Source organism: Bos taurus, chromosome 21, assembly GCF_002263795.3.
Source record: "Bos taurus isolate L1 Dominette 01449 registration number 42190680 breed Hereford chromosome 21, ARS-UCD2.0, whole genome shotgun sequence".
Taxonomy (NCBI): domain Eukaryota; kingdom Metazoa; phylum Chordata; class Mammalia; order Artiodactyla; family Bovidae; genus Bos; species Bos taurus.
In genome coordinates, this window is record NC_037348.1 from 26,971,089 (window position 1) to 26,995,155 (window position 24,067).

The 24,067-nt window shown below is 46.0% G+C and overlaps 1 protein-coding gene and 1 pseudogene across 6 annotated transcripts in view; one reads left to right on the plus strand and one right to left on the minus strand.

The window, feature by feature from the left end:
* The first annotated feature begins 2,265 nt into the window (after window positions 1–2,265).
* IL16 (interleukin 16) overlaps window positions 2,266–24,067 on the plus strand; it is a 126,443-nt gene continuing 104,641 nt past the window's right edge. For 4 of the 6 annotated variants that reach the window (XM_024981655.2, XM_024981659.2, XM_024981657.2 and 1 more), the window contains exons 1-2: window positions 2,268–2,361; window positions 16,751–16,881. In XM_024981655.2, the coding sequence (XP_024837423.1) occupies window positions 16,842–16,881 (40 nt within the window). In that variant the 5' untranslated portion in view covers window positions 2,268–2,361; window positions 16,751–16,841. Of the gene's footprint in view, window positions 2,362–16,148; window positions 16,882–24,067 lie in introns of those variants that run through there. The other 2 variants (XM_059878979.1, XM_024981656.2) reach the window with 2 other exon arrangements.
* On the minus strand, window positions 3,329–3,600 carry LOC100296800 (COMM domain-containing protein 6-like; annotated as a pseudogene).

The window sequence follows — 24,067 nt, forward strand, 5'->3', positions numbered from 1 at the left end:
TCCAGTACTTTGGCCACCTCATTCAAAGAGTTGACTCATTGGAAAAGACTCTGATGCTGGGAGGGATTGGGGGCAGGAGGAGAAGGGGACAACAGAGGATGAGATGGCTGGATGGCATTACCAACTTGACGGACAAGAGTTTGAGTGAACTCCAGGAGTTGGTGATGGACAGGGAGGCCTGGCATGCTGCAATTCATGGGGTCGAAAAGAGTCGGACACAACTGAGCGACTGAACTAAACTGAATCCTGAACAGAGAAGGGATGGGATCATAAAGGGACTTCATCCTGTCTCTCAAGGGCGGGCCCTTCTTCCTGTTCTAGGGGACTAAGTATTTCCTCCCTGTCCCCTGGATGAATACTCGAGTCTCTTCAGTTCTAAAGTGTCCTTTAGCTACTTTGTGTTGCTGAACACTTAAATATGGACTCCAGTTAGCAGTTAAAAAGTCATTTTTCACAGATAATAATCAAATTCTGGACTTGATGGAAAATTGAGCCCGCTTTCTTCTCCCAGCTTGGCCCCTTGCTGGCAGGAGGTCCCTCGCTAGGTCTTCTCTCCCATCTTACCCGCTGCACTTTCTGACCCTTTTGGAGTAAGAGCATGGGGGGAGAAAAAGAGATCAGAACATGAGAAAACTTCTTTCCTGATAGTAAGTGCTAAGAGACCCAGCTTCTTTGTTCTCCCATCTTGGCCAGTGGCCATGATGAGTGTTTTTCTTTTCTTTCTTCTTTTTTTTTTTTTTCCTGACCACACCAAGAAGCACCTGGAATCTTAGTTCCAGGGATGGAACCCATGCCCACTGCGGTGAAAGGGTGGAGTTTTAACCCTGGACCGCTAGGGAAGTCCCAGTGAGCATCTATCTTGAGGATGTTATCTCCGGGCATATCTCCCACTCCTGGGATCTTTTCTAGAGTTTTCCATGGAAGGCAAATGCTCTCAGTCCCTGGGAATCCCCCATGTTTCTGAGTCTGTCCTGCTGAGGTCTGTTTACTCTTCCAAGACACCTTTTCTGGACAGGACTAAGATGCCCACGTTCTTTCTCTGATGTGATTGGCTTCTAGTTCACAGGATCAGTCATGGATTCTTCGAGAACCAGCAAATTCTAGGCACACAGACCTGTCCCAGTGCAGCCACCTATGTTTAGTGGTCATGACAGCTTCCCTTGGCCTTCTAGGCAGAGGTAGTCCCTTTGCTCTCCCCCTAGCACAGCAGATGGTCTTCCCTGGAGGTGCTCGTGGTAAAGAACCTGTCTACCAATGCAGGTAGATGTAAGAGATGCAGATTTGATCCCAGGGTTAGGAAGAGCCCCGAAGGAGGGCCCCAAAACCCACTCCAGTATCCTTGCCTGGAGAATCCCATGGACAGAGGAGCCTGGTGGACTACAGTCCATGGGGTTGCAAAGAGTTGGACATGACTGAAGTGACTTAGCATGCAGGCAAATTTAAAGTATTACTACCATATCCCAATGTGACCATTAAATACATAGGACTATTGGGAGAACAGACTCCAGGATGCTTTGGAGATTAGAAACACTTCTCATAAAACAAGTATTATATATTAACCCATCTATATGGAATCTAGAAAAATAGGTACAGATGAACCAGGGAAAGGGGAGGGTGGGATGAACTGAGAGTGTCACAGTGACATATATGCAGGGCCATGTGTAAAATAGATAGCTAGTATAATATAATACAGGGCAGCTGCTGTGTAATACAGGGAGCTCAGCTCGGTGCTCTGTGATGACCTAGAGGGGTGGGATGGGGGTTGGGAGGGAGGCTTAGGAGGGAGGGGATATACGTACTCATATAGCTGATTCATTGTTGTATAACAGGAGCTAACACAACATTGTAAAGCAATTATCTCCAATAAAAAGAATAATAATAAAAACATAAAGACTTCTCATAGGAAAGGCCATCCCAGGAGAAGGAAGGGCCTATACACCAGAGCATCATTTTTTTTTTCTTTTATTTAAATCACTTTATTTTTACTTGGTTATCTGGATGTGGTTTTCAAAACCAAATAAGACAGATATTTGTATGATTAACAAAATTATAATGCTCATTAATTTATGGAGTATATCCAGAACATATAGGATAAGGCTAGCAAAAGTAGATAACTAAAGAATTCGTCTATACAACATTAGAAAAATAAAACAGGTCAATGACAAAGCTGTATGAAATTATTCTTTCCTGTTTTTCAGAATCCATCTGAAAACATGCTGCCACAAATAGCCCTTTTGCTGCTAATGTCCTTGAACTTGGTTCATGGAGTGTTTTACACTGAACAAACATATACAGGCATAAAAGGCCCACCATTCAACACCAAGACACAGTTCTTCATCCCTTGTGCCATGAAGAGTAAAGGTAAACTTAAGTATATATTTTGGTCTTTTAACTGGTGGGTTGTTTCTTTCTATAATCTTTTTTTTTTAACTTTTTATTTTGTTTTGGAATATAGCTGATTAACAATGTTGTGATAATTTCAGGGATAGTGTATCATCTTGAAAGAGATTCTTGAAAGGCCCATATAGAGAATGCAGTTTTCAAAGGATCAAGTCAGCTGGACTGTTAAGAAGTGTATCTCCCAAGTAGCTGAATAACCTGATGATTTAAGTATTCGTAATCTTCTTCTGATTGTTGTTGTTTAGTTGCTCAGTCGTGTCTGACTCTCTGTGACCCCATGGACTGTACCCCACCAGGCTCCTCTATCCATGGAATTTGCTAGGCGAGGATACTGGAATAGGTTGCCATTTCCTTCTCCAAGGGTCTTCCCAATCCAGGGATCAAACCTGTGTCTCCTGCATTGGCAGGCAGATCCTTTAACTCTGAGTCACATGGGAAGTCCATATTCTGATTACAAAGTAATAAATACTCAATGCGGATGACTGAGGAAAAGAAAATGTTTCCCTAATTTTTGGTGTGTTTCCTTAACATGTATCTTATTTTTATATTTTTTCCTGCTTGATTCTTTTTTACTATTATTTAAAAAATGGAAAACCCAAGGTGTAATTTTCATTCAGTACTTATCATTTGATCCTTAGGCCGTTTTTGTTGCAGAAAGTGAAGTCCATTTTTTTTTTTTTAGTTAGTGGTAGTTTTTTTAATTAAAAAACAATTTTTTTTGGATGTGGACCATTTTTAAAGTCTTTATTGATTTTTTTACAATATTGCTTCTGTTTTATGCTTTGTTTCTTTTTTGGCCACAAGGCATGTAGGGTCCTAGCTCCCTGACCAGGGATCAAACCCACACCTCCTGCATTGAAAGGAGAAGTCCTAACTGAACCACCAGGGAAGTCCCATGAAGTCCATGATTTTAGAACGATGGTAGCAATTCACCAACCAAGTAATCAGTTTTCACATAGTTTCAATAATTACAGCAACTTCCTTGAACAGTCTGTAGAAATTCGGAAAATGTGGAATTGTCATTTCAGAAAAACTTGTTCTTTACTTGACCTCAATGATCTGCCACTTTGAAACATAAGGACACTTAAGTAATCTGCAACTGTCTGAGCTCACAGCCATCCCCAGCTTCCACTGAAAATCTCTGGGTCGGCTGGTGACTGTGGCCTTAGCATCTAGCTGTGGCTCGCTGGACCCCTCCATAGCAGGGTCCAGTGGGGCTTCCATTACCCACTTGGGTGGAAACCTTAATGTATATTGTATATACCACAGAATGCAGCCAGATTTATCTGTGACTTTATGTGAGCAAGCAAGTGTTAAACCACTGAATTAGGGGATGCCCATAATACACCCTAGCTTATTCGGGCTAATTTAGAAGTTGACAGTAAAAGTAAAATGCTGCCGTAACAAAAACCTGCAGTGTGTCTCGATGTATCGGTTAGGTAAATGGCAGTAAGGAAATGGGGCTGGAGGAACACTCAGCCCCTCTTATGCAGTGGTGAAATATTTATGATTAGTCTCCTGTGATCACCTGGAAGGCACATTTGGTTTTTAATGAACTTGTAGCTCTGGGGAAAGTGGTTGGAAAATCAGAATGGTGGTAATTGCATTAGTTGTTGCTGGCTATGTTTAACAAGGTGTTACAAGGAAAAGATGCACAGAGAAAAGAATCGACTCATTTCCAAGAGTAATAACAGGGAATGGAGAAAGGCCAGAAATGAAAGTTGGAAAAATGAACCGCCTTGAGATGATAGCGTCAGAAATGGGATTGAGAAAGACTTCAGAGTGGCCAAAGGCAAATTCAGATTCAGGGTGTGGTACCCAGTGCCGTGTCCAGTTGGAAGCAGGGCAAAAATCAAATGAAAGGTGTGGGCCTGACACCTATAATTAAAATTTCCCTCTGATTTTTATGTCTCAGAGCAAACAGAGGAAGGGTAGGAACTTCATGCTTGTGGCTGTAGGTGGCCTGAAGGCAGCCACTGTTGTAATGCATGAAAGAGGCTTGGGAACATGAAATAAACAAATACAGCAGCTCTAGGAACCAAGTCTTGAAAGAACAGTGGGTGTGGTTCCTGGAAGATGGAACTGGAAAGTGACTACTGAGTGGTCTGAGAGTCAGACTGCCAAAAAAAAAAAAAAAAGAACCCTGGCCTTAGAAAGCCTGTGATTATTTGAGACTTTTAACCCTCTAAGAACCCTGAAACTCCAACCATGCACAGGCATCAAAAAGGCTGAGGAAAGCAGCCCCCAAGGGACATAGGCTTTCCAACATCTACTGCACAGGTGGCCAAGGAGGCAATGGAAAATGGAGAACTTTCTAAAAGGTGTCCTTGACAAGCAGTAAATAATTGCAGTGCCCTCTGAGAGCAGTTGTTGTTGTTCAGCCACTCAGTTGTGTCCAACTCTTCATGACCCCATGGACTGCAGCACACCAGCCTTTCCTGTCCTTCACTATCTCCCGCAGTTTCTCAAACTCATGTCCATTGAGTCGGGGATGCCATTCCAACCGTCTCATTCTCTGCCATGCCCGTTCATTTACAGAGTGTCAGTGACTGTTTTTGTATTACAATGGCAGGGTTGAATAGCTGTAGCAGAGACCTCATGGCCCACAAGCCTAACATATTTACTTTCTGGCCCTGAAGAAGTTTGCCGATGCCTGCTCTAGAAAGATGCTTCTCAGAACCGAGAGCAGCTGCTTCTGACTTGATACAAGGACCCATGTGTCTGCTGGAGATTCTGATCTTTTGAGCTGGGGGCTATAAATTGATGGGGCGATGGGTCCTGGAAGTGTTTTCTTTCTGCAAGAAGGGAGAAAAGGAATATTTGGTGACCAGACTGTAGCTGAGACATTGAGTGCTCACTGAACATCCTTGTGCTCTTTCTAGCTGCCCACCAGTTGGGCATGGTCAGAGGAAAAGTTCTAGACAGTTGATCATGAATGAAAATGACATATGTCAGGTCTGGCCTGAGGCCTTGAAAAGCCCAAGTCTCTATGCTCTCTTGTCCTCTGTTCTGGAACTCTGAATTCAACTAGTGTTGAGATGGTGGAGACACAGGAAGGAGACAGCCTGGGTCCCTGAGTCACCACCTGGAAAGGGCTGCCTTGGAGAGTGGCCTGGGTTGCATCAGATTTTGTGCTGATGAGAAATAAACTTCTGTTGGGATTAAAGTGCTGAGAGTTGAGGATTGATTTTGTTATTGCAGCTGAAGCTGATATTCTTTAAGAAAAAAATTTTCTTTATTGAATTACAGCTGACATACAACATTAATTTCAGGTGTACACAGTGATTCAGTATTTGGATATATTGTGATATGATCACCACACTAAGTCTAGTTAACATTCATCATCAGGCATAGTTACAGAATTGTTTTTCTTGTGTTGAGAATTTTTAAAATCTATTCTTAGTAACTTTCAAATATGCAAGGCAGTATTATTAACCTTGGGCTTCCCTGGTGGCTCAGAGGTAAAGAATCTGCCTGCCAATGCAGGAGACACGAGTTTGATCCCTCGGTTGGGAAAATCCCCTGGAGAAGGAAATGGCAACCCACTCCAGTATTTTTGCCTGGGAAATTCCATGGACAGAGGAACCTGGCAGGCTACCATCCATGAAGTCAAAAGGCGTCGGACACGACTAAGCACCTCACACGCATAACTTATTTATAACTGGAAGTTTATATCTCTTAACTCCCTTCACTCATTTTGCTCACGCCCCTTCCACCACCCCACCCTGGCTGCCAACCTCCAGCCACCACTAATCTGTTGTCTGTATCTATGAGCTTGGGGGTTCTTTTGTGTTGTTTTTTCAGGTTCCACACATAAGAGAAATCATACTCTATTTTTCTCTGTCTGACTTCTTTCACTTAGCATCCTGCTCTCAAGGACCATCCATGTTGTCACAAATAGCAAGATTTCATTCTTTTTATGGGTAAATAATATTCCACTGTGTGTGTGTACATAGCAATAAGTGAATGGGTGAAAGTTGCTCATTCGAGTCCAACTCTTCGCGACACCATGGATTATAGCCCAACAGGCTCCTCTATCCATGGAATTTTCCAGGCAAGAATACTTGAGTGGGTAGCAGTTCCCTTCACCAGGGGATCTTTCCAACCCAGGGATGGAACCGAGGTCTCCTGCACCGCAGGCTGATTCTTTACCATCTGAGCCACCAGGGAAGCCCCTAAATAAACAAAATATATATGTGTTATATATGTATGTATGTATGTATATATAGAGAGTTTTTTGTCTTTATTCATTCATCCATTGATGGACACCTAACTGGTTGCCATGTCTTGACTATTGTGAAAAATACTGCAGTGAACACAGGGGTGTATATATCTTTTCAAACTAGTGTTTCTGTTTTCTTTGGGTAAATATCAGAAGTGGAATTGTTGGATCATGTGGTAGTTCTATTTTTGATTTCTTGAGGAACCTCCATACTGTTTTCCACGCTGGCTGCACCAACTTCCATTCCCACACATAGTGCACAAGGGCTCCCTTCTCTCCATATCCTCACCAACACCTGCTGCTTCTTATCTTTTTGGTACCAGCCATTCTAACAGGTGTGAGGTGACATACTATTGCGGTTTTGATTTGCATTTGTCTCATGATTAGTGGTGTTGAGCACCTTTTCATATACTGAAACTTTGTTCTGTGTGATAGAATATACATCACACTATGGAATAATTTAAACAAAATTGAGTTTATACTTGTATATAGTTATTATTCAGTTATGCAATTTTGTATTTATATAATTAATAGCTTTGCATGCCATGTAAAATAGTCTTTGAAACACAACGTTTAATAACTTTCTAATACGTCATTATTTCTTTGATAATGCACAGAGCTTAAAAAAGCACGGTTAGAAAGACAAGTTCATCCATTGTGTGTAAAAGGGTGCGTACATATGTGCTAAGTTGCTTCAGTGGTGTCCAACTCTCTATGACCCCATGGACCATAGCCTTCCAGGCTTCCCTGTCCCTGGGATTCTCCAGGTTAAGAATAATGGAATGTGTTGCCATGCCCTCCTCCAGTGGATCTTCCCGACCTAGGGATCAAACCCGTGTCTCTTATGTCTCCTGCATTGGCAGGTGGGTTCTTTACCACTAGCGCCACCTGGGAAGCCCGGTATAAAAGAGTAACTTTGCAATTTTCCTGAAATACAATTTAACACTGTGTGTCTTTCCTGTGATCCAGTAATTCTATATCTGGAAACTTATCATCAGGCAATAATAAGAGGTGTGGACAAAAACGGATACACAAGATTTTTGTTTTAGCTTTATAATATCAGAGTTGGAAATCATCTAAAATGTTCAGCAGGAACCAAAACAGTTACATCACCGACAGCATCTCTGCGGGCGCTGCCTGTTTGTTGATGTGGCTTGTTTAGCATCAGATGCTTGCATCTTGAGGCACGGAACATATATCTGATCTATAAGTACATATCGGATGCGCCCCCTTCACACTGTACCTCTTCATTCCCTGCTGACTGCTTTACGATTAGGGATGTGGCTGGCCAAGGCTTGTCTCCTTTTCATTTCTCTGGCAACTCATGACTTCTGGCTGCAAAGATTCTTCAGATGGTGTCTTGGACATCAAACAGCGACAGCCCAACATTTGGTTACATAAAGTGCAAATGAATCATGAACACGTGGATTATATTTCCGTTCAAATACACAGGGATTTCAATTTATGGGAAATGGACTGTGGGCTGCACGAATTAGCACTAGGTTTGGGAAATTGGTTGAAACTCTGACCAGATCCTCAGTTTAGTTATATCCATCTGCTCTCCCCACCCCTCCTCCCGCCCCAATCCCCCTCCTTAGCACCCTGGAAATGACAGCTGTTTCGTTCCAGGGGATGCTAAAAGCTAGTCTCTTCTCCAAGAAAGACGGGAGGCCAACTTGATTTGCCAGAGGTTCCTGAAGTTTATTTCTTTTGTCCCAAAGCCAACGACGACTAAACAAAATACAAAACGGACCCTCCCTTCCCCTTGGCTTCTGTATTGGAACTTTCTTAATTTTCATTTCTCTCTTTAGTTTCTTCTCTGCCTTGATGTTGCATGTCTCTTCCAGTGCTGATCCCTTAAATGTTGGAATTTCCTGAGGCTCCCTCCTGAGCCCATTGTCCTTATTGTATTTTGTGCGTGCTCAGACGTGTCCAACTCTGTGCAGTCTCAAGGACTGTAGCATACCAGGCTCCTCTGTCCATGGGATTTTCCCTGCAAGAATGCTGGAGTGGGTTGCCATGCCCCCTTCCAGAGGATCTTCCTGACCCAGAGATTGAACCCACATCTCTTGTGTCTCCTGCATTGGCAGGTATGTTCTTACCACTAGTGCCACCTGGGAAGCCCCAGTTGCTTAACTGCAAATGGAATCCTGCAGAGAACAAGGACAGCAGCTGATTAAGGTTTGGAGGACAGGGGTTAGGGAGGATCAGAGACTAGAACAGCAGAAGGAAGAGGAAAGGGGACCCATGGCCCTAGAGGAACAGCTGCTGTGTCCCCCACAGACAGCACAGACTCAGAGACAACCACCAAGAGAGCTCCAGGCCGGCAGGGAGCCTGACGGCTCCCTGATGTTTCTCCTGACTCTGGGGCCAGTGTCAGGGGAAGGAGGTGTGAAGTGGCCTGGGAGTGAGACTGCCTTCAAGATCAAACTTAATGCCATCTCCTCCATGAAGTCTAGTCTACAGCAGGGGTCCTCAACCTCCAGGTCATGGACTGGTGGGTATCTCCTGTCAGATCAGCGGCGGCATTATATTAGAAATAAAGTGCACAACAAATGTAATGTGGTCCATGTACCCCAATATTCACGTAGCACTATTTACAACAGCCAGGACGTGGAAGCAACCTAGATGTCCATTGACAGATGACTGAATAAGGAATCTGTGGTACATACATGCAATGGAATATTACTCAGCCATAAAAAGGAATGCATTTGACTCAGTTCGAATAAGGTGGATGAAGCTAGAGCCTATTATCCAGAGTGAAGTAAGCCAGAAATACAAATCTTGTTTGTTAATGCATATATATGGAATCCAGAAAGATGGTACTGAAGGACTGCTGTCTTCATAGCAGTGAAGACACAGACATAGAGAACAAATTTGTGGACACAGGTTGACGGGGGGAAGGAGAGGGAGGGATGGATGGAGAGAGCAGCAGAGAAACCTGTACACTACCACATATAAAATAGACAGCCAGTGGGAAGTTGCTATATGACACAGGGCGCTCAAACCGGTGCTCTGTGACAACTTAGAGGGGTGGGATGGGGAGGGAAGTGGGAAGGAGGTTCAGGAAGGAGGGGACCTATATATACCTATGGCTGATTCATGTTGATGGATGGCAGAAACCAACACAGTATTGTAAAGCAGTTATCCTCCAATAAAAAATAAATTAATTAAAAATATATAATGTGCTTGAATCAACCCCAAACCATCCCTGGCATTTTCAGTCTGTGGAAGAACTATCTTCCACGAAATCCATCCCTAGTGCCCAAAAGGTTGGGGACCACTGTGTGTTCTCATCACTGGGGTTCCTGTCCCTCCTTGAGCATGCTCCAGACCCTTAAGCCAGTCCAGTCCTCCCCCACTCTGCGTCCTCAGCTCCCCAGTGTCCTCCCACTCTGCCTTGTGGACACTGGACTGGATCTAGGCTTCACAACTTGGCTCTTGGACTTCCCTTGAGAATAAGCTCTGGCCTTTGGTGCTGCCTCCCTGTACTTCAGACTGCCTTGGAGAGGATGCCTGGCCTTGGGTAGACCCTGGGCCTCTGTTGAGTTGGCATCTATCCAGGCACATCTAGTTCCCCCTGGAGAGGTGGGATTCAGACAGTGGTCCTTTGTCTCCCTGGCTTAGGACTCGGTCAGTGTCTATTTCAGCATCCCTGCTGAGCCTCTCCCAGGTCTCCTCAGCTGGACCACTGAGTAATCTCTCCACTGCAAGACTGAACTCACATGACCTTCCGAATAGTGGGGTTATTACCTATCCATCACCTCCAGGGAGAGCAAAGACAGGACACCCCAGGGATTACCATGAGATTTTCGAGTTTGTTCTGGTTCCCAAGTCATCTCTGTGCCCCACTGGGTCCCCTGATGCTTCCTGCATCCCTGCCTGGGCTGGTGCTGCTATTTCTGTCCTTCTTGCTCCCTGAGCTGCAGCACACAGCCTGGCTGAAGCTCATGGTCAGCCAGCCAGCCAGAGGGTGGCCTCTAGAATCTGTGGACAACTTGTGAGTTCCTTCCCTACCTTCTTGTCTAGTTTGGAGGAGGTAACCAGGCTTTTTTTTTTTTTAAATTTTATTGGAATGTAGTTGCTTCACAGTGTTGTATTAGTTTCTGCTATACTGCAAAGTGGATCAGCTATGTGGTAGTTTAGTTACTAAGTCGTGCCCGACTCTTTGTGACCCCATGGACTGTAGCCCACCAGTCTCCTCTGTCCATGGGAATTCCCAGGCAGGAATGCTGGAATGGGCTGCGCTTTTCCTCCTCCAGGGTATCTTGCTGAGTTAAGGACTGAGTGTGTCTCCTGCATTGGCAGGAGTGTTCTTTACCACTGAGATACCTGGGAAACCTCGTATTCTCTTATATTCTGTGTTTATAATTGAGACTGTGTCATCTGACCCCATCTCCATTCACTTGGGTTAGGGGTGTCTTCAGAGAGGACTGTCGTTGTTCAGTCGCTGAGTCATGTCTGACTCTTTGTGACCCCATGGACTGCAGCACACCAGACCTCCCTGTCCATCACCATCTCCCAGAGTTTGCCCAAGTTCATGTCCAGTGAATCGATGATGCCATCCAACCATCTCCTCCTCTGTCATCCCCTTCTCCTCTTGCCTTCAATCTTTCCCAGCATCAGGGTCTTTTCCAATGAGTCCGCTGTTCACATAAGGTGGCCAAAGCATTGGAGCTTCAGCTTCAGCATCAGTCCTTCCAAAGAATATTCAGGTTTGGTTTCCTTTAGGATTGACTGTTTTGATCTCCTTGCCTTCCAAGGGACTCTCAAGAGTCTTCTCCAGCACCATAGTTTGAAAGCATCACTTCTTCAGCACTCTGTCTTCTTTATTGTTCAGCTCTAACATCTGTACATATATAAATGTGTTCCTTTTGGAAAAGTAGGAAATGCAGAGAAAAAGAAATGAAAAGCATTTATAATCTCTCTCACTAGCCAGAGATAATCTCTGTTTATGTTGATATACTTATGTTTATATACTTATGTTTATTGATATACTATCAATAATAATCTATTTTCAGAAAAAAATGCAATTTTCCATATTTCTCTGTTATTGAACTTAACTCTTTAACCCCCATTTTTCTGGACAGTGGGTTTTTAAAAATATTTATTTACCTGGCTGCACTGGGTCTTAGTTGCAGCACTTGGGACTTTTAGCTGTGGCATGTGGGATCTAGTTCCCCAACCAGGGATTGAACCCAGGCCCCTGGCATTGGGAGTGTGGAGTCTTCGACACTGGACCACCAGGCAAATCCTGAAGATGGAAAATGGATTTTGCTAATCCAAAGTAAATTTAATCATTCCTGGTTTACTCCCGATTTTAGTCAGGTCTCCTCTGGGTTCCTGCTTAGCCAGTTGAGGGTCTCCCTGCCTGGTTATTATGTGAGATGGTGGCACTGGGGAACGTGTACAGAGCCTGTGGTCCCCTCTTTGAGGCATTCTCTGTAGAGGAAGCTGCCAGCTTCTCCTTTGTCTGAGAGGTTCCATCCTCTCCATGTTGGCCATCCAGGGATCTTATTCTCTCACCACAAAGGTCCCCCTGCTTTGTCCACATCCAGCCGCCCGGGGCTCCTGGGTCAGCTGGGGCCTTCAGGTATTCTGGGCATCTCTTCCAAGTTCACCTCTTCAGGGAACTTTCAGCTCCTCTCTCCCACCCTACCTCTATCCTCCCATGGGAACTCAGGGGACTGTTCCAGGATCTTGGTCTAACCATCCCACGTGAACATTTCCAATCCGAGTTGGCTCAGGACACTCAAATGAGGCTCTTTTCTCCTAGCATTTCAGGCAGAAAGTGGGACCCAGGTCTCTGTGTTATGTCTTATCCCTAATATGTACTATCTAAGTGTCTTGGTGCCAACCACAAAGGGGCAGAAGTGAGGAGTTCCTCTGCAGCCATGTGTTCTTTGAAACTCATTTTCCCTTCAGTTGGGCAGACTTTTATCTTCTTTCAAATAAGAAAATAGCCTCTCTTATATCATCAAGTGTTTTTCCCAAATCTGTGGGTTTATGGTATAAATTTTGTGCTCTGTATCCTCCAGACTTTGCTCTTTGTACTCCAGGCCAAGCTTTCATCATTGAAGAAACAAACAAAATACACACAAATTCAAATGTGTCAGTGTCCTATTGCTGGGGTAACAAATTGCCACAAAATGAGTAGCTTAAAACAATACATAGAGGGACTTCCCTGGTGGTCCAGTGGTTGAGACTCTGCCTGCCAATGCAGGGGACATGGGTTCGATCCCTGCTCCAGGAAGATCCCATGTGCCACAGGGTAACTAAGCCCGAGCGCCACAGCTACTGAGCACTTGCTCTAGAATCTGTGAGCTGTAACTACTGAAGCCTGCATGCCCTAGAGTCCATGCTGTACAATAAGAGAAGCCACTGCAGTGAAAAGCCTGAGCACCGCAACTAGAGAGTAGCCCTTGCTCATTGCAACTAGAGAAAGCTCAGCGCAGCAGTGAAGACCCAGCACAGCCATAAATAAATAAATTGATTAAAAGACACAAACACAAACTATCTTAAAGTGCTGGAAGTCAAAAGTCCAAATTGGGTCTCCATGGGGTAGAATGAAAAGTGTTGGCGGAGTTAGCATTCTTACCTGGGCACTGGAGGGGAGAATCCTTTCCCTTGCTTTTGCTGGCTCCTGGAGGCCATCTCCATCCTTGGCTTATGGCCCCCATCTGCATCATCAAAGACAGCAGTGTCGCTTCTTCAAGACTCTGTCTAACTCTGACCTCCTCTTCTGCCTCCCTGTCCCACTTTTAAGGACACTTCTGACTTTATTGGGCCCACCTGGGCCATCTAGGACAATCCCTTTATTTTATTTTAATTGGAATATAGTTGCTTTACATTGTTGTGTTAGTTTCTGCTGTACCACAAAGTGAATCAGCTATATATATATATATATATACCGTCTCTCTTGAGCCTGCCTCCCACACTGTCCATCCCACCCCTCTAGGTCATCACAGAGCACTGAGCTGAGCTCCCTGTGCTATACAGCAGCTTCCCCCTAGCTAGCTATTTTACACATGGTAGTGTGTAAAGGTCAATTCTACTGTCTCAGTTTGTCCCACTATTTTAAAGTCAGCTGATTAGCAACCTTAATCCCCTCTTGCATGTAATATAGCATGTTCGCAGGTCCCTAAAAATAGCATGTGGACATCTTTGGAGGGGCCACTCTTCTGCCTACTAATCAAGTAATAATTCCTTTGTCAAAGGCTTAATTCATATGATCAAAAGCTATGACCTCAGAAGTATAGTCTTTGTTATTGATTTAACAAAGTTTACTTTGGAGTCCCAAAGCCAGTGATTTAACTTAAAAAAATTTTTTTTAATTTAAAAATGTTTCTACCATCCTATAAGTGTTATGAATTGAAAGCTATTGCTATTCTCTGACTTTGAGAATAACCTAATGGATATTGGAAAACTTAATGGATACTGGGAAGCCCATGAAGAAAAAGAAAAATCCCTCTTTCTTTTTTTTTTTTCTGGCTATGCTTTGACGTGTGTGATCTTAGTTCTTCAACCAGGATGGAATCTGTGGCCCCTGCAGTGGGAGTGGAGAGTCTTAACCACTGAACCACCAGGGAAGTACTCCCCCCGCCCCCACATCCCTCAATTTTAGTTCTCCAAATTTAATTTTGCTTCATAAATATGGATCACACTACACACTCTGTGTTTGTTACCTGATTTAATTCACTTAGTGATGTAATACATTTCTGACAATGTTGTTGTTCAGTCGCTCAGTTTTGTCTGATTCTTTTGCGAGTCCATGGACTATAGCCCCAGGCTCCTCTGTCCATGAAATTCTTCAGGCAAGAATACTGGAGCAGGATGCCATTTTCTTCTCCAGGGGATCTTCCTGACCCAGGGATCAAACCCAACTCTCCTGCCACTAGCAAGTGGGTTCATTACCCCTGAGCCACCAGGAAAGCCCTTCTATGACAATAAATCTTTATTACATCATTTTAGTTTCTGCAGACTATTCCCCTGTCTAGCTGGCTTCCCATTGCTGACGCTCCTGGGAACCACTAGAATGCAAGGCCAGTGTCTGGCCCTCGTGGTTCTTTGTGCATAGAGTACCTGCAGCATGCTGCAGGTCCATGGCCTGGGCAGTCAGTTGGTTACTACGAGCAAGGTAGAGCAGGCAGCAGGAAATGCCAGCTCTGGATCCAAACCCTCATCCTGGGAGAAGGATGACCCTCAGGGAACTTTTCTGACTCCAGGTGCTCACAGCAGAGTTGTTTTTTTTTTTTTTTTTTCATTTTTTTCCCCCTGGCACCCTGGAGCACTGCCCAGAGAAATGATTATTTGAGGGAGGTGGGGAGGCGGAGTGGTCACAGTGACCTGGAGGTGGTTTAATTGAGTGATGGTGATTCAAGACTGAACAGTGGGGCTGAGTGAAGTTAGACAGAGAAGGAGGGACGTTATTTGACATCCCTTATGGGCAGAATCTTTAAAAAGAGGTGATAAGAATGAATTTATTTACAAAACAGACTCACAGACTTAAAGAAGGATCTTATGGTTGCCAGAGGGAAGGATATGGGGGAGGGATAGTTATGGAGTTTGGGATGGACCTGTGCATACTGCTATATTTAAAGTGGATAACCAACAAGGACCTACTGTATAACACAGGGAACTCTGCTCAATGTTATACAGCAGCCTGGATGGGAGGCGAGTTTGGGGGAGAATGGATACATGTGTATGTATGGCTGAGTGAGTCCCTTTGCTGTTCACCTGAAACTATCACAGCATTGTTAATTGGCTACACCCCAATAAAAAATTTAAAAAGTTTTATTTAAAAAAGACTATGAACGGGGACTTTCTTGGTGGTCCAGTGGCTAAGACTCTGCGCTCCCAAGGCAGGGGGCCCAGATTTGATCCCTGGTCAGGGAACGAGATCCCTCATGCAACTAAGATCCGGTGCAGCCAAATAAGTATTTTTTAAAAGGCTCTGAATGGGGGAGTGACATCGGTCAGGAGGCCAGAGGCGTCCATGGCGGGGGCTCACCCCTAGAAGACCTGGGCCACTTGGCAGGCGACAGGTAACCCAGGAGCTGACACTCCTGCTCAGGGTCTGTCACTCCTGCTTCCCTGGTGGCTTTTTCTCGATCAAACATAGCAGGCTTTTACTTGCGTCTGCTGTCACATTGCCGTGTCCTGAAAACCATCACATTCTTCCCCAGCTTTCGGCCCCGACTCTTTGCCCACTTACGGTATATTCTTTTGGTCTTTCTGGTGGGGGGAATCCAAAGATTTCTTTAACCCAGCAATCAAATTGGTCATTTAAAATAATAGTATGCCTTGTCCAAGTCTAAAAATAGATCCTTCAGGGTATGGGAAGGCTAACAAGGGGAAGTTGGGCAGAGAACACTGGGAGTTTCGGAGCCCAGTTCCCCAGGGCTGTGTCCACTTTTCTTTCATCCCTCCTCCTCTTGACAAGGGCGGGAGTAAGGGCGCCTTCTGTTTGTCTTGATTCAAGTCAGCCTCCACCTTCCCCCGAGCCCAACTGCCCTTCGCAGGACACAGACTGCATTCACCCCGCCTCACTCCACCCCAGCCTCGCGCGGATTTTATGAAAGCCGTTTTCACTGGGATTCAACAGGCGCTGTGTGTGTGTGGCGTGTGTGAAGGAGAAAATGAATCACTTCGACTTTGGGCAAGGACTGGAGGTGTCGTGTTTGTCCCTTGCAATGACATAAACACACCAGAACTCATTAAGAAGAAAAAAAAAAGATTGAGGGTGGGAAGTTGTGGGGGAACGGACTCCAGCCCTTGGGATGATCTGAAAAGTTCAGCACGTTTTCCATACATTAGACCTCAGAGAGCATCGTGTTCTGCCCGCTCGCAACGGACTCCCAGTCCAAGGGAAAGTTTGAGGTTTTACATTTCTGTTTGTGGTACAGGAAAAGGCTTGTGATCTGAGGGCTTGATTCAGTGAAATTACATCGCCTTCTACACATTCGCTTCGCAAGGAGGGCAGGAGTTGGAAGCAACTGTTTTGAGACGTTAAAGATTTGCTGGCAGAGGGAAGGGGATTTTTTTTTCTTCCCTCCCTGCCGGCGGGGGGAGAAACAGTTCTAACGAGGAGTTACTTTGTAATTTTAACTCCCATTCAAATACTCCCAGCCCTAGAAGCTGCTGTTGATCCCCCAAGACTTCTTGATCCGAACCCAGAGGGACCAGTCACTGCTCTCCCACATCCTCAGAGCCCCCCGACATGAGTTTGCAGAAGAGGGTCTTCCCACGAAAGGAGAATGGTGAGTGGGGCTGAATCACGGGGAGGTGGAGATGGAGAGTTTGACTTTTTCTTTTTGACGTTCTCCCAGAGGAGTGGAAGCATGGAAAAGCATCGTTGGGGTTATACTGTGTTGTGTTTGTGTGTGTGTGTGTGTGTGTGTGTGTGTGTGTGTGGTGCAGTCCCTCCCTGTCTGTCTGCGTTGTCCTCACGGAGGCTGGCTGAGTGCTCATTAGGCTGCTTGTCAGAAAGGTGAAGGGTGGGCTTTATTGCAGGACCACCCAAAGGGGATGAGAGAAAGCCCTGGCTAGGGCAGCCGGTTTGTACCTGCCCTTCCTTCCTCTGTGAGGGGTCCTGGCAACTTTCAGGGGCAAGAGCATCGATGTCAAATGTCCAGAGTTGTCAGAGTCCCCACGGCTGTGCTCCGCTTCTAACAGGATGCAGAACAGGAGGGGATGCTGCTCAGCGTCTGGGGGAGACAGGAGAACAAGTCTCTGGAGCAGGGACCCCCTCAGAGCCTTCTCGGATCTAAGTGCTGAGAGGGGCGCCAGGTACTCGGGCCAGACTCCCTGCCTTGCCGCAGGTACAGCCTCTGCAATGGATCAGATGGTTTCTTATAACAACCTCCTTCTTTCACTCCGGAAACATAAACAAACAGGCATCAGGGGAAAGGATTTTAACCCCTCAGCCCAGCTTTTTAAGTCAACACTGGCAAAGCTTCAGCTCTGTTGTAACTTTGGCAGAAGAGAATAAACACGTGGTTTTCTTTTAAAAGAAAGAGAAGCAAGTCAAAGGCACATTTCTGACTTTTCTAGCTCCAGGAGGAAGATACGGCCGAGAGGCTGGAAGCCTGAGATCCATTTGGTTAGGTTCCATTAAAGTGTCTCCGACTTCAGAAGAAAGGCAGTGGAGCATAGGGACCAAGACCCCAGGGCTGCAGGGTCTGGCTACTGAGATGGAACCTTAGCTCTAAGATGAATGGGCTACTTGGTTTGGGGAAAGGTAATTAACCTCTCGGGGCTTTCCTATTGGCTCAGTGGTAAAGAATCTGCTTGCCAGTACAGGAGACATGGGTTCAATCTCCCTGGTTTGGGAAGATCCCCTGGAGGAGGTCATGACTACCCACTCCAGTATTCTTGACTGGAGAATCCCATGGACAGAGGAGCCTGGTGGGCTACAGTCCATAGGGTTGCAAAGAGTCAGACATGACTGAGTGAATAACACTTCACCCCACCACCAATTTTCTATTTGTCAATCTACAGAGAGTGCAGTTGCTTTCTCAGACACTTGGAATTCATTCTCAACAGATTATTTAGCGCAGTCTCTGCTTCAGGCACTGTGCTGGGCTCTGAGGATATACTGGGAAACTGGAGATAAAAAGCACACATACGCATCAATATGATGACAAGAGGATTCGTCACTATGAGAGGCTGTCACTGGGGAACTGGCCTAGTCTGGTGGTCAGGGTGGGCCTCCCTAAGAAGGCACCAGTTGAGTTGTGTGTGGAGCTTCGGGAGTTAGGTTGGGTGCAGAGGTAGAGAAGCAATGAGAAATGAACTGTCTCAGATCTTATGAGCTTAACATCGCCTCTGTGTGCTTCGTAAACATCTGTCCATCAGTCTGTTTTCCTCACAGCATCTTTCAAAAAATCATCCTGGTTGGACTTCGCTGGTGGTCCAGTGCTGAGTATCCACCTTGCAATGCAGGGAAACGGGTTCAATGCCTGGTCTGGGAAGATCCCACATTCCTTGGGGCAACTAAGCCCTCGAGCCACAACAAAAGATCCTGCATGCTGCAACCAAGACCGAGGCAGTCAAATAAAATTAAAAAAAAATTTTTTAAAGCATCCTGGTGACTTGTCAGCGCAGGGAAAAAAGAGGTTTTGCTGGTGGAGCCAGGCCTCAAGAGCCCTTCTCTCCATGTGTCAGCCCGTTATCTCTCTTCCCCACATCTGCTGGCCAATCCTGGAGGGTGCCTCTTAGAAATCTCTCCGTAAATACCAGCACCTCCCTCCACCTGGGGGGCTTTCAGCACAGGTGCTGATTTAGGACCCTGATGGGCATGGACTCACTGGATCTTCCCCTGCATCCCTATGAGGCAATGTGTGCACTAGTCACTCAATCATGTCTGACTCTCTGCGACCCCATGGACTGTAGCCCACCAGATTACTCTGTCCATGGAATTCTCCAGGCAAGAATACTGGAATGGGTTTCCATGCCCTTCTTCAGAGGATCTTCCCAACCCAGGGATTGAACCCAGGTCTCCCATATTGCAGGCCGATTCTTTACAGTCTGAGCGAGCCACTGGGGAAAGCCTTGTCTTTATTATAAGGTGAGCAGAAATGGGGCCTGGGGAGCTTATCCAAACGGTGAGCAGCAGGACTGAGGTTTGAACCCAGGCAGCTCTGTTTCATGCTAAAGCGTGAATTCTTAGCATGTGGCTGAAAAATAACTACAGCGATCCTTAGACACATAACAGACCAATTGCCATGCTGATGTTTCTACTTGGCGTTAGGCTTCTCAGTTCCTGTGAAGTTATCAGAACCATCACCATTATGGCCTCAGAAAACCACATCAGGGACACAATTGATTTCATACCTCCCCCAGTTATCAACTTAGCTTGCTTTCAATTGTGTTCTTTCCAAAATATTATTATCAAAAATGTTCAAACATATAGGGAAGTGGAAAGAATTGTAGTCAACAAGCATATACCTACTATTTGATTCTACAAGCAATGTTTCTTTGCCTTGTTACGTGACTATCCATCCCACCAACCCTCTATCCACCACCCATGCATCCATCTTATTTTTTTTAATTTTTAAAAATATATTCATTTATTTTGACTGCACTGGGTCATTGTTGCTGTGCACAGGCCTTCTGTAGTTGTGGTGAGTGGGGGCTACGCTCTAGCTGTGCACAGGCTTCTTCTTGCAGTGGCTTCTCTTGTTGCAGAGCACAGACTCTGGGGCACATGGGCTCATTGCGGTGCATGGGCTTAGTTGCCCCTCAGTACGTGGGATCTTCCAGACCAGGGATGGAACTCATGTCCCCCGTCTTGCAAGGTGGATTCTTAAGCACTGGACCAGCAGGGAAGTTCCCATCTTATATTTTTAATACATTTCCAAATAAGTTTCAGGCACCCCTACACTTCACTTCTAAACACTTCAGCATGTATATAATGAAAACAAGCTCAGTATTTGGTGACTGTTCTTCTTTCAGGTAAAGTTTACACACAGTGAAATGTATGTACCATTCGATTAATCTTGAAAAACAGATACACCTGAGAAACTTACCTTATTAGGAACATTACTGTCACCCCAGAAGGCTCTCCCATGTCCTTCCTCAGTTGCTTTCAGTTTTTACTAATATTAATAATATGTTATGTGCCACTAGATGCAAAGACCTAATTTAATAAAATACAGTGAGAGTTGGACCATAAAGAAGGCTGAGAGCCGAAGAACTGATGCTTTCGAATTGTGTTGCTGAGAAGACTCTCAAGAGTCCCTTGGACTTCAAAGAGAGCAGACCAGTCCATCCTAAAAGAAATCAACCCTAAATATTCCTTGGAAGCACTGATGCTGAAGCTGAAGCTCGAATACTTTGGCCACCTGATGCGACGAGCTGACTCATTAGAAAAGACCCTGATGCTGGGAAAGATTGGGGGTGGGAGGAGAAGGGGATGACAAAGGATGAGATGGTTGGATGGCATCACCGACTCAATGGACATGAGTTTGAGCAAGCTCCAGGAGATAGTGAAGGGCAGGGAAGCCTGGTGCACTGCTGTCCATGGAGTGGCAGAGTCAGACACGACTGAGAGACTAAACAACAGCAATAAAGTACAGCACTGCTTCCTCCTATGCTGGTCTCATGGGCAGAGCCCTTGGTGGCAAAAGTGCCCAGCTCTGCTGGGTAGACCTCACAGTGAGTTCAAGTTTAGATTTTGGCTGGGGTTTGGGGAGAAGGGAGCAGCATCAAGCAGATGGTTTTGTGGGGCAGAGGAGAAGCAGGTACAGATAATGGTGCGGGCTGGGCATAGGGTTGGAATGGGGCTCCGGGCTCTGACAGCAAGGTTAGCAATAGGCCAGGACGGAGGAGACAGAGCAGGTGCCCTTCATGGGAACTGGACTCTTGGGTGGCAAAGAGAACCATGTCAAGGCTCTGTATATACTCACGTGTCCCAGGGCCTCACGTGGGGTCCCCTTGGAGGGTCCCCTCCCCAGGCTTTTTTCACAGGAGATGCCCTGTATGTCCTGCTGCAGACCAGGCTGGTCCAGGAATTGGAGCCAGAGTGAGCATCTGTCCCTGGGAAGATGAACACGGAAGCAGCCAGAATGGGTATCACGCAGTGTAGGGTGTATGCATTTTAACGTCTGAATGGCTGAGATGGTATGAGATGAAAACGGACTTCTGGCTCCTGCACCCTGCCTTCTGTCCTGGTCGAGGATGGCATCTAGGGTACCATAGGCGGAGTGCTGCTGGAGGAAGGCAACACTGATGCTTCTTGAAACAGCACCACGCATCAGGCAGTGAGAACCTTCTTATTGAAATCTTTTTTGAAAATTGATTTTTATTTATTAAAGCTGTGCTGGGTATTCATTGCTATGTAGGCTTTCCTCTAGTTGCAGTGAGCAGCGGCCTCTAGTCATCGCAGTGCGAGGGCTTCTCATTGTGGTGGCTTCTCTTGTGGAACATGGGCTCTAGACGCACAGGCTCTAGATTCATAGGCTCTAGATACACAATTTCAATAGTTGCAGTGTCTGGACTCAGTAGTTGTGGTACATGGGCTTAGTTGCTCCATGGCATGTGGGATCCTCTTGGACCAAGGATTGAACCCGTGTCTCCTGCATTGGAGGTGGGTTTTTTATTTTTATTTTTTTAGTTTTTTTTTAAAAATTATTTATTTTTAATGGAAGGATAATTGCTTTACAGTATTATGTTGGTTTCTGCCAAATATCAACATGAATCAGCCACAGGTATTCGTATGTCCCATCCCTCTTGAACCACCCTCCCACCTCCCTCCCCATCCCACCCCTCTAGGTTGTTACAGAACCCCCATTTGAGTTCTTCGAGTCATACAGCAAATTCACACTGGCTCTCTATTTTACATATGGTAATGTATGTTTCCACGAGAGTCCTTTGGACAGCAAGGAGATCCAACCAGTCCATCCTAAAGGAGATCTTCCTGAGTATTCATTGGAAGGACTGATGCTGAAGCTGAAACTCCAATACTTTGGCCACCTGATGTGAAGAACTGACTCATCTGAAAAGACCCTCATGCTGGGAAAGATTGAAGGCAGGAGGAGAAGGGGACAACGGAGGATGAGATGGTTGGATGGCATCACCGACTCAATGAACATGAGTTTGAGTAGGCTCCAGGAGTTGGTGATGGACAGGGAAGCCTGGCGTGCTGCAGTCCATGGGGTTGCAAAGAGTCGGACACGGCTGAGGGACTGAAATGGATTGAACTGAGTGTGTGTTTCCATTTTACTCTCCGTACATCCCACTCTCCCCTTCCACCCGCTCCTGCCCCACCTCGTGTCCCTAAGTCTGTTCTCTATGTCTGTGTCTCCGCTGCTGCCAGCACGTGGATTCTTTACCACTGAGCCACCAGGGAAGCCCTTAAAAGGCTGATAATAACACATGTCACATAGGAGATAGCTGAAGCTCAGAAGGGGGCATGGCTTATCCCAGGCCGCACAGCCAGTCAGCAACAACCTGAGAGTAAGAGTTCAGGCCTCTGAACTCCTGGACCATGGTGGGCTTTTCCCGCCATACCCTTCCTGTGACTGGAGGGTACATACGCATACCTGGGCATGCAGTTAGTTATATTTGCCTGCCTCTGTCTCTATTATATCTGACCTATGCATATATCTCTCTATGCATCTGACCACAGAGACATCTGACCTCTCTCCCTCCTTCCTCCTGCCTTTTTTTCCTGTTTTTTTTTTTTTTTTTTCTCTTCTCATTCCTTCCTCCAATAGCTATTTAACATCCAGGGACTGTGCAGGGCTACAGAGAGAGAGAAGACACAGTCCCTGGCATCAGGGATCTCACAGTAAATGGATAAGACCCTGATGAGAGAGCTTTGAGATGACAGCAGAGCAGCCCCTAATTCCATCGGTGAATTGGGATGGAGGTATCATGGAAGACTTCCTGGAGGAGGTGGCTCTGAGCCAAACATGAGAGCCGGCTGAGAAGCAGGGGCTTTGTGAGTTAGAAAAGGGCAGCATGTGCATGTGCTGAGGTGCAGAAGTGGGAGAAGGCACGAAGCCTCCGGAGGAGTTTCCAGCCTGGGGGAGATGAGCCTGTGACCTCGGGCTGGAATTGAACATTTTTACTTATTGAGTCAGTCATATCATGACAATAACAAATTAAGAAAAGAAAGCAGGGATTTCTTCATCTTTAAAAACGTTGCTTTCTGAAGCAAGTCAGGAAGCGGCTTTCCTGCGATAACTGTGTGGGCAGGAGGACTGCAGGAGGGGGCCTGGCTGTTCCCTCCCAACCCTGGCTCACCCCTCATCCTGTCTGAACACATACTGAACAGAGCCGGGCCCCTGGCTCAGAAAGCTCCAGCATCCTGTAAGAGCCAGAAAAGATGAGGGACTCAACTATGTCTACACCCTTATAAGAGGCAAGACCCCAGACTGAACACATGGTTCCTGCCTAAATCTTGTGGAATGGAAACAGCCCCCACCTCCATCCTGTCCTGGGTGTGTCAGTCATGCATGAAAACCTGGCCTTTTCTTGTGGCGGGGTGGAGGGCAAGCAAGCACACCGTGTGCAAACCTTCCTGATCAGGGCCTGGAAAAAGCGCCACCCAAACACCAACCTTTCCCTCTCTCTTTGGTGCTTAACCCTTTCTCAACCTCCAGCCCCTGTGCCTGGGCTGCCGGGTGGGGTAGGAATTTCCAGATTGCTCAACTCTGCCTGGTTTGTTTATTCAGTGTTTATTCCAAGGGCCAGAATGGCCTGGACTTTGTTGTTAGATAACCTTGGGCTCAAATGCTGGCTCCGTGCCTTGGGAAAGCCTGTTACCAGCTGGTGCCTCCTCTTTCTCCCTTCCTCATCCAGAAAATAGGAATAATGAATAGCACCAACCCTATAAGTTAACTGTGGAGATGGATGCTGTGTCGACAGTACTTAGTAGGGTGGCTCAGAGCAAGTGCTTCGAGAATGACCGCTGTTGCTGTTATTTTTGGCCGCACCACA